The sequence below is a fragment of the Tupaia chinensis genome, unplaced genomic scaffold (genome assembly GCF_000334495.1).
Source record: "Tupaia chinensis unplaced genomic scaffold, TupChi_1.0 Scaffold000627_1, whole genome shotgun sequence".
NCBI classification, from domain to species: Eukaryota; Metazoa; Chordata; class Mammalia; order Scandentia; family Tupaiidae; genus Tupaia; species Tupaia belangeri.
In genome coordinates this window covers 4,328,449-4,339,272 of record NW_006160147.1, presented here as the reverse complement: position 1 = coordinate 4,339,272, position 10,824 = coordinate 4,328,449, and the positions used below count along the sequence as shown (strand labels likewise).

Genomic DNA, 10,824 nt, shown 5'->3' with positions numbered 1-10,824 from the left:
TTTTTTTTTTTTTTTAAAGCCTAGAACATCAAGCCAGAGAACCAGTTCTTGAGCAAGTTACCCGACCTCTCTGGGGCTCTGTTTCCTCATCTGTAAATGAGGACAATAGTCACGGCTGTGTCACCCTCTGGTTCTGAGGATTAAATAAGATCACAATGGGAAAGCACCCAGTGGCCGTAAACATTCTGCACACGTCACTCCTTGCGTGGTTAGTCACACACGCCGCTGCCTCTTCCGCGGGACAATGGCGACAAAGGCTGTGTGTACTGATGACGGTGTGTCCTCTCCACGTAAGCCCCGCCACAACGTCTGAGAGAGGATCCCCTCACCTCCCCTAAGGAGGATGAAGCCCTGGTGCAGAGGGGCTCAGGAAACCATCAAGGACACAGAGGTCGCAAGGGGTAGAGTCGAGACTGGAGCCCCAGGTCTTGGGCACCAAAGCCCTAAACTATACTGTCTCCTAGGAAGGCAGGCACCCCCATGGGGTTCAGGGAAGGAAAGAAAGCCTGGAAGCCAAAGTAGGGAGTGGTCTATCCGGGGTACCCCCATGAGGACTTGATGAGTCTAAGGGGGAAAATGGTGCCCCAATTCCCAGCCCACATGCCCACAATCTCCCTGTGGGACTACAGTACCCTTACATTCACGTATGCTTTCCACATGTGTCTTCATGACAATTCTCTCTGGGAGTCTGGGCAGGTTTACACCCCTCTGAGGAATCTGAGGGTCCCTAAGAGGCCATGGGGGCAACTACCAAGACTTCATCTAAGTCCGCCCCACCCACACAACCAGGCCCTGAGTGCCAGGTCAGGAGGCATCGTTGGCTGAGTACCTGCTGGGGCGTATGTGGCCTGTGGCTAGACAGAAAGGAATGCACATTTACTGACCAGCCATCAAATGCCCGTCACTGGGCTAGGGCTCTTCCACCCCATATTTAATCCCCCCATGAAATGAGCACTTCTACTGTTATCTTCCCTGTGAACTCGGACACCAAGGCTCACGTGCTTCTCGGAGACTATATCTGACTGAGATGCATGCTCTCATTGTGCCAGCTGCCTGCCTGTGTGTGCTGGGCCTCTATGAAAAGCATAGACAAGACCAAGCCACCGCACTCAATCCAAGGGAGATAGGCACATGTAACCAAAGCCTGAGAACACAGAACACTGACAAAATTGCAATGAGAGGGGAAGGCGGGTCTAAGGTTGCGCTGGCAGAGAATGGCCTTGGTTAATTCAGGAAGACTTCCTGGAAGAGATAGTCTTCTCCCCAGACCTGCTTTTGACATCTCTCTCCTCACAGTGTGTCTGGGTGGTGAGCTTCCTCTCCTCCTTCTTCCTGAGTCTGCCATATGGCGTGGCGGTGGGTGTTGCCTTCTCCATCCTGGTTGTGGTCTTCCAGACCCAGTTGTAAGTAATAGCCTCCAACCTCCCAGGCACAAGAGAGCCCCTGGGCCAGCCCATCCCACGCGGAGGCCTGAATAGCCCACTGTGACCTCCACCTTCTGGGCCTGGCACTGAGGGTACTACCAGGCCCAGGGAGAGCCCGACCCAGCCAGGACTGTGAGCACAGACTGGGCCATCGGAGTTCCCATATTCTGCAAGCCCCAGAGGAAACCAGTTTGGTTTCAGACAGCTGGGGGTAGCAGGAGAAGGGGGTGGGGCAGAGAAGGTAGAACTCAGGTACGTGAGACCCACACCTTTCCACAGGCACTGCCAGAACCCCAGACCAAATGGTACTCACCCTAGGACAGAGGACAGACGCTGTATTTGTCCTACAAACAGACTCGATAGTTCAAGGGTACCACAGGGACAGGGACCCAGCCAGGGCGGGGTGATGCTGAATGTTGGGGAGACCTGTTTTCTCTTCTTAAGGACTCAGGACCAGGAAGCGATGTCACCTTGTGTACCCACACTCCTCTGTCCCCTGACAGAGCTGGGAGCTGTGGCACGTGTCTGCCTGTCAGCCCCCTGGTTCTAGTCTAATCTCAGGCCACCAGGCACCTAGCTCCGGTGTCAAAAAGACAAGCACGACAAGTCTGGGGAGGACAGGACCCTGTTGTCCCCCAACCCCACCCCGGCCCCACCCTGGCGTCCCGCAGGCCCGTGTGCTGTTAGCATTCCTTTACGCTCTTCTCTTTCTTCATCCAGTCGGAACGGGTATGCCCTGGCCCAGGTTGTGGACACTGACCTTTATGTGAACCCCAAGACCTACAGCCAGGTGGGTACCCAGGCCTAGGGCTATCCTCTTTACTCTGCCCCACACCAAGGAGACGAGGGTTTGAAAAAAATAAGTAAATAAAAAGTCAATGAAGACATGTCTGCAGCCTGAGCTCAGCCTCTCTGTCCCAGGCCCAGGAAATCGAGGGGGTTAAAATCGTCACCTATTGCTCCCCAATCTACTTTGCCAACTCAGAGATCTTCAGGCAGAAGGTCATCGCCAAGGTAAGGCTCAGTCCTGGGTGACCAGAGTGCGGAAGAGAGGGAGCAGGAGATGAAAGCGGTTGGGGGCTGGGAGCTGAGAGGAGGCACCCCACAGAGGGCGGAGGTCAAGGTCGCTGTTGGCTGCCTCCCTGCAGACCGGCCTGGACCCCCAGAAAGTACTGCTAGCCAAGCAGAAGTGCCTGAGGAAGCAGGAGAAGAGGAGGGCGATGCCCACACAGCAGAGGAAGTCTCTCTTCATGAAAACCAAGGTGAACTGAGGCGAAGAACAGCCCCTGAGCCCTGCTACCTATGGTTCTGATCTACACCCCAGTGTCACCCTCTCACCTAGCACCCTGGAGACAGAGGCTGTAAACACTGCCTCATGGCCACTGGGCACTCCTGGGGTAACGGCCCCTCTCCATCTTCTGGCTAAAATAGGACACAACCCACAGACTTATGAACAATCCCAGACGGGAGCAGCAGTGAATTTCCTGGGGTACCCGGAGCTAGCAAGGCTGGGTGGGTGGGAGCCCTGGAGAGGGGTGGGCAGTCCCAGGCCATGCAGAAAGGAGGTCAGTTGTCTCCAGGGGACTCCCCCAGAGCAGAGTGGGCCGGAACTTCAATGCCACTCTGAAAAGGGTCCTTCCACTTGGACTGGATTGTAAGGGCATGAGCTTACAGGCCCTGCCTAAGCAAGGGGCTTTGGAGAGGCCTCTTCTGCCACAGGTTGAGGTAGGCACCTCTGCCTGCCTCCGCCTTTCTCCAGCTTCAGCTGCAGCAAAGGCTGGTTCAGTCCGAAGGTCCCTGACCCTCCCCACTCACCCTACCCCTCCAGACTGTCTCCCTGCAGGAGCTCCAGCAGGACTTCGAGAATGCCTCCCCGACAGACCCCAACAACAACCAGACACCCGCCAATGGTGCCAGCGTGTCCTACATCACCCTCAGCCCTGACACCTCCCCAGCTGCACAGCGTGAGCCCCCGACCTCTGCCGAGCATCCCGCTGAGCCCAGCGACATGCTGGCCAGCGTCCCTCCCTTCATCACCTTCCACACCCTCATCCTCGACATGGGCGGAGTCAGCTTTGTGGACCTGATGGGCATCAAAGCCTTGGCCAAGGTGAGGCCCTCAGGGAGAGGGGATGCCCTGCTCCTGCTCTCCCACACTCCCCTTCCCTGGAGTCCTCATTTCAGCAGGCTGACGGGGAAGCTCATCCTGGAGGCTAAAGCTCCTTCTTTCCCTGGACAGGACCAGGACAGGGTGCTCTCTGCAGAGCAGGCCCAGGCAGCCTGACAGGAAAGGCTGGAGCGGGCTACCAGGGCTTCAGAGTGCACCGGGCCACCTGCCCTGGCTGAGGCGCCCAGGTTCCCTCTCAGCCCACCAGGGACCCTCTCTCAGTGCTCCAAGTAGACCCAGCTGGGTCCCCGGTTCTTGTTCTAAGCTCCCCCATCCCAGGATGCACTCTGGCTAACCTAGGAGAGGTGACATTGGTGTCCCCCATCCTTGGGCCAAACATGCAGCACCTCAAGTGAAGGTATCTAGCTGATACCATCAGTGGCCGCCTCCGATGGCTGGGCCTCTGCACACCTCAGAGATGGCCCAGACGGGGCACATGGGGAGTGAACACGCTGATCTGGGTGAACTTCACCATCAGCTGGGTGTGAAGAAGGCCCACCCCGAAGCTTGCAGCTGGAGTCCAGGCCCCCTTGACTGTGGCTCCAGCCTCCCCGAGTCCCGGTCCTCCCCTGCAGCTCCTGCCTGAAGCCATGAAGTTGGGAACAGGGTGGTGTCGGGTGTGGGGGAGGTCTAAGTTTTTGAAAGAAAAGATCTGACCACATAAGAGGGGGCCATGGTGACTTGAAGTGCCCGCTGCATTGGTAAAGTCCCACTTCCGCCCCAGAGGCGCTGAGAGCGACTCTCCAGGGAGAAGTGTGTACTTGTTGCTATTTTTATCTGTAGCTGCCAGGGCACTCGGGGTTGCTTATTTGTTTGATTTCCCCTCTGAAGTACATCTGTGAGTAACGTGCAAGGCCCGCGCAGAACATTCCTTTCCTTTTGTCTCCTGACCCCAACACCCTCCCCAACCCTCTAGCTGAGCTCCACCTATGGGAAGATTGGTGTGAAGGTCTTCTTGGTGAACGTCCATGGTAAGAAAAGGGGGGCATTCGGGGACTGAAAGGTTGGCAAGAAAGTGGGGTAGGAACCGGTTAGGGGGGTGCTGAACAATTAGGGGGCTGGAAATTAGACCACCCCAACATTCCCCTCCACAACTGCCTGCTTCTAAGAGTTTCTGATACTAGTCAAAAGAGACTGTCCAGATTGTAAATATCCCAGGGTCTCCATGGTAGAACAGAAGATCGTGAAGTCGAGGAAGGACAGCAAGGATTCTAATCTGCCCATCACTAACTCACCACGTATCCTTGGCCAAGTCACCTTATCTGTCTAGGGGTCTATATCTACCTATGTAAAAAGCAGGGCTTGGCTAGATGAATTTGAGATTCTCTCCAGTCTGAAAGTCCATGTGTCTCTGTAGACACAACACACACACACCCTGACTACCCAGGAGACATACAGGTACAGTTTTATATGCACACGAACTCCAAAGGGTGTATGTACAGAGACCCAAGGATGTGGCCTCAGGGCAGTGGAGATTCACACTGTTAGTACATTTGCAAACTGCAAGGATGCCAAGTGCACACAGCAAAAGCACACAGATGTGCGAGAGGATGTGAAGGGGCACACACACACACGCCCAGCCTCCTGCAGAGGGTCAGATCCCTTCCAGCAGGGCTGCATCTCCCAGGTTCTGCAGAGACCCCATTCAGGGGAAGAATCCACATTGGCAATGACCCACTGTAATATGCTCCAGGGTCAGAATCAGTGCATTCCTCCCACCCTCCCTGGATGCTCCCTCAGGACACCATCTCTAGGATTTAGAAGGAGTGAGGGTTCCACCATACACTGGAAGTTGCAGGAAAGATCTAGGCAAACAAGAGGAAGGATGGGCCATTAGTGGGAAAACCAGGCAGTGATCTCCTCCCAGATGTTTTAGTCTTTCCCTCCTGAATTTCCACAAAGTACTAACTCACTAAATCAAACTGCTTCCTGCTGCCCTGGGGTGAGGCATCCTCAAGCTCACGTTGCCCTCTGCCGTCCAGAACGGCTATTGCAATGCCGACGCCCTATTCCTTGGATGCAGCGAGAGCACACACCCCACCTCTCTGTCTTCCCCCTGCCCTTGGAGTCGCCCTCCTCCCCCGCCCGTAGCTGTTATCCACACTGGCTATTACCTTCCTGAAGGTGACCTTTCCTCCTTCTAGCCCAGGTGTACAATGACATCAGCCATGGAGGCGTCTTCGAGGACGGCTGTCTAGAGCGCAGCCATGTCTTCCCCAGCATACATGATGCAGTCCTGTTTGCCTGCGCTACTGCCAGGGAAGTGGCCCGGGGACACAGCTTACAAAGGGTAAGGTCCCTGCACCTGGGGAGCCCTAGGCCCCAGGACACTGCCATAGCAGGACCAAAGGGTGTTAGAAAGAACGCAGGAGAAGGTTCAGGTTCCAACCCAATTCTGCCATTTAACTTTCTGGAGAATGGGCACCACCAGCTAATATCGCTCACCTCACAAGCTTTCTCCTCCATTCGTATTTTCACATAAATAATAATTCTATTTTTTATGCCACTTGAAAGCATTTCCCCCCCAGGGAATATGTGAGCTCACCAGAGAGAGAGAAAGAAAGCACACACACACACACACACACACACACACACACACACTAACACTGTGGAGTGTGGTGGTGCCACAATCCCTTCTTCATTTCTCCATCCTATCAGGATTTGGGGCACACATGCACACACACCATCAGGTTTATTAATATGAACTTCCTCACCACACAAGCACCCAACACACAACATATTTCTGGGCATTGCTTGCCCACCTCCTCCTTTGCTCTTTTTTTTTTCTTTCTTTCTTTTCTTGGAGAGGTTTTCGCTATAGGGCACGTGCACTCGCCAGAAAGACAGAGAGATAGAAAGCGAAAAATTATCCCCTGGGGGGATGGCCACGCCACAATCCCTTCTCCTCCATTCTCCTCTCGGGATCTTGGGCACACACGCACACGCACCTGGCGTGAGTTTAAGCACAGGATCTTGGACTCGAACCTCGGTCGACTACAGGGGAGTCCAGCAACATAGCCATTACACTGACTGCTGGTCCCTCCTTTGCTCTTTTTTAAAGAGGTTGTGGGAAAAGGTGGAAGGGAGTAAACATGCCTGTTTCAATTTAGCAGAGCTTGGGATTCTGACCCATGATGGATGAAGAGGCTGGATCTGAGCTTTGTCTCAGCTTCCTGACATTTAATTTACTAGTTCAGCCATGGCATGAAAATGAGCTACAAATAACACTGTCTAGCACTCCAGAGAGCTGAGGAGTCAGAAAAGTCTCACCCCACTGGGGTCCCTGCCCATACCTCCCCAACGACCTCTCATCTCCTCCACAAACCCTAGGTCTTGGCCTCCCAGCTCTGTTGATGCTCAGCCCTCAGTAGAAAGCCCCCCTGCCCTCTGTGGCTCATAAGAAAGGCTTTTCTGGCCCAAGAGCAACAATTTGCTCTTTACCTTGAGCCTGATAAAGGTGAAGCCATCTGTTCTGAGTGTTGAAAGACTGCCCGGGAAAACACAGCTCTGGCTCTGGCCTGCCACTCTTACAGGCAGACTCCAGGGGGCAGCCGGCTTTCTGCCTCCTGAACCTTCTCCACAGAGCAGAGCGAGGGCCGTTCTGGGTGAATCTGCATTACCTGCTATTGCACGGCCAGAGTCCTGTTCTTTATAGTTCATATGTCTAATTTCTTATTTATGCATTCATAAATGAGTGCATTATAATGTAATTACATATCATATGTATCATTATATATACCATTTTATATCATTGTATATGCTATATGTATCATTATATATGATATGGATATTTATATATCATAAATTATTTTATACAAGTGGTCTTCTAAAAGTTCATGAAAAATGCTCATTACAAAAAAAACTATACATTGGAACCAGCAGATGGTGTCATTTTTAGGTCACTGGACTCCCACGTAGTTGACTGTGGTTCAAGTCCCAGACCCAGCAGCTTGAAACTCATGTCAGTGGCATGTACATGAATGCCCAAAATTTTGAGAGGAGATTGGAAGAGAAGGGATTATAGCATGGTCATCCCCCCTGGGGGGTGATTTCTTGCTTTCTGTCTTTCTGTTTCTCTCTATCTCTCTGGTGAGTGCACATACCCTATAGCAAAAATCTCTACAAACAATCAAACAAAAAAACACACATAGATTTCAAAAATTTTTGCACCAGAATAATACTTCAATTCCACTTTCTAGTAACTTTTTAAAAAGTTTATTTATTTCCTCCATGAGGAAGAGAAGCAGAGAGAAACAGAATTAGAGATGCAGCACCCCTAACAGGGTCCCACATGATAATCTATCCCAGCCTCCCCCAGCCCTGGTTCATGGGCACACACACGCTTGGTATACTCAGGGAAGTCTCCAGACACATTCTCAACTCTCCTGCATCGACCAAGGGATCCTGGCAGGCCACATCACACCCTGGGCCCCAGTCTTTGCCTTCTGTGACATAGAGAAATGTGGGTTACACTTGTACCATCTACCTCAAAAAATTCGTGGGGTCATTAATTCGGCAGGTATTTACAGAGCACCTACTGCTTGTCCTGCAGAGTTCCAGGGCAGGCCAAGGGCAATGAGTAAAACAAAAGACTCCTGCCCTTGGCAAACGTATATTCTGATGGAATCAGATAGATTCTAAAGGTCCAGAACCTTCCCATGTGGGTCAGCCTGTCAGAGTATTGCATTACTGCTGGGCTATCATTCAGCCTCACCGCAACTTTTTAAAAAAAAGACAGAGTGTGAGAGAGAGAGAGAGAGAAAGAGAGGGAGAGGAGAGAGGAGAAAGGAGAGAGGAGAAAGGAGAGAGAAAGTGAGAAAGCAAGCCTCCAGGTCCAGGACTTGAACCGTGGTCAACCATGTGGGAGTCCAGCACCCCTAAACACCACCCCACCTGCCCCCCCAACTTTTTGAAGTCCCCTTGTTTTATTCTTTTCTTTTCTTTTTTTTTCTTTCTTTCTTTTTTTCTTTTTTGAGAGGTTTTTGCTGTAGGGCATGTGCACTCGCCAGAAAGACAGAGAGAGACAGAGAGACAGAAAGCGAGAAATCACCCCCCAGGGGGAATAGCCATGCCACAATCCCTTCTCTTCCATTCTCCTCTCGGGATCTTGGGCACGCACACACACACACACCTGGCGTGAGTTTAAGCCACCGGGTCCGGGACTCGAATCACGGTTGACTACATGGGAGTCCAGCTACATAGCCATTACACCAACTGCTGGTCCCTGAAGTCCCCTTGTACATTTACCTGTTACAGAACATATTGCTAAGTACAAATTACACACACACACTCATAGCTTTTCAACGACATGGTGAGGGAGAAGGTCCGTGATATGAGTTTGATTATCCTCCCATTAAAGATGAGAAACAGATTCCCAGAGGGAGGAAACAAATTCCTCAAGGTTTAATCAAGCCAGTCATTTTTTTAAACTAGGTAAACCTTCCTTGCCTCTAAAGGAGGGCAGACCCTGCTGTGTACCTTCCAGTGTAAGCTGTGTTATATTTTGAGAGGGGTGAGAGGGCAAGGTCTGTGTCAGGACACACGGCACCAGCCCAGAGCCTGCCATGCCTCCTTCCCCTGCCGCCATGCCCTGGCCTTTGCTGTTCAGTTACTGGAGCTCATTCTGCATTGGCTTCTCCCCCTCCAGGCTCCAGGGGACCCTGAGGTCTCCTTGTCGGATTCGGAGGATGACAGCCCAGGCTACTGGGACCTAGAGCAGGTGAGTTAGAGGGTGGGCTCTCAGGGTGGGCGAGAGTGGTGGGGAGGGCAAGAGAGGAGATGCCCCTCAAGTACCAGGTGTTCACTGAGCTCTCTTATCTCCAGGCCAGAGCTGGAAGGTCACGAAGTTTCATCTTCATCTTTCTTTTAATAGCAGATCTTAACTCTTCTCAGTCCCGGAAAGGCATTATGGGAAGGGAGAGACTCTGGACTAAGTCCTAGAAAATGAATATCTATTCTTAACTCTCCAACACATCAGCCGCATGGTCTTAGCAGGCCGCATCACACCCCTGGGCCCCAGTTTCTGTCTTCGGTGACATAGAGAAATGTGGGTTACACCTATACCATCTACCTCACAAAATTCGTGGAGGAGTCCTCTGTCCTTTCAAATACTCAGCAGGTATTTACAGAGCACCTACTGCTTGTCCTGCAGAGTTCCAGGGCAGGCCAAGGGCAATGAGCAAAACAAAAGACTCCTGCCCTTGGCAAACGTACATTCTGATGGAATCAGATGGATTCTAAAGGTGCGAAAGGATTATTATTGTATGTGGATAGGTCTAAAGAACTAACCCCAGAGGGCCCATGAAAATTTGCACTATGCCAACACCCTGAATTAAAAGAAAACAGATGACCAGGTTTAGGGAAATCTGGCTTGGTATTGGCGAAGAAGAACATCTCCATGCCTCTTCCTATTGTTTCTTTGAGTTTGAGTCTCATGCTCTGAGTTTGCTGATGGTACATGGAGACATTAGAACATAAAGCCAGAGCCACAGAGATTGGGCAGGCTGATTTCTGTGCCCTCTTGGGATCTCTGGCCCATTCTGGAAAAACCTTGGTGGGACCAAAATAACTTACAAAGTGAGAAAAGCCCTGAGAGCTTGTTTTGTCTAGATTGTCATTTTACAGAGTGAAAATGAAGCTAAATAGAAAGAGGAACAAGTGGAAGGTCACACAACACACTGGGGACAGCACCTTCTCCAGTCTCTGCAGTCCAAGTTCACCACTTAGGTTGGCCATGCTCTCCCTGTTCACACACATGCACACACACACACACACACTCACAATGCCTCCTTCCATCCCAGGGCCCATAGGACCACCTGTTGGTTGCAGCCACTCTGATCCCAACAAAGCTAACCTCTCCCTTCCTTCCTGTGCAGGAGGTGTTTGGGAGCATGTTCCACACAGAGACCTTAACTGCCCTGTGAGGGCCTGCTGGTCCCCATCCTGCCTCCAGAGTACCAGGCACCTGGGACCTCCCCGAAGGATGAGCCCAGGATCACAGGGAGTGCTGGGGAGAGGAGAGTGCCTCCACGAGGACTCCTTCTCCTCTCTCCTCCTCCTTCCCTCCCTGTCCGCTAGAAAGAGCCAATCTCAGCACCAGAGTCTGCTCTTACAGGGGTGGGAGTCTGGCAAGCCCACCTCCTCACCCCTGCCCTGGTCCCAGGGTCAGCCAACAAGGAGCAAGCTTCCTACTCTTTCCACCTTGCCCACCTGCCCTGCCTGTGGCAGCCAAGG

General features: G+C 52.2%; 1 protein-coding gene across 1 annotated transcript in view; it reads left to right on the top strand.

The window, feature by feature from the left end:
• Positions 1-10,514, top strand: part of SLC26A9 (solute carrier family 26 member 9) — a 21,256-nt gene extending 10,742 nt beyond the window's left edge. Inside the window, exons 12-20 of the mRNA XM_006159265.1 lie at positions 1,297-1,403; positions 2,145-2,214; positions 2,346-2,438; positions 2,573-2,686; positions 3,253-3,534; positions 4,508-4,562; positions 5,736-5,881; positions 9,239-9,310; positions 10,467-10,514. Coding sequence (XP_006159327.1) covers positions 1,297-1,403; positions 2,145-2,214; positions 2,346-2,438; positions 2,573-2,686; positions 3,253-3,534; positions 4,508-4,562; positions 5,736-5,881; positions 9,239-9,310; positions 10,467-10,514 — 987 coding nt within the window. The remainder of the gene's footprint in view (positions 1-1,296; positions 1,404-2,144; positions 2,215-2,345; positions 2,439-2,572; positions 2,687-3,252; positions 3,535-4,507; positions 4,563-5,735; positions 5,882-9,238; positions 9,311-10,466) is intronic.
• Positions 10,515-10,824: the final 310 nt, after the last annotated feature.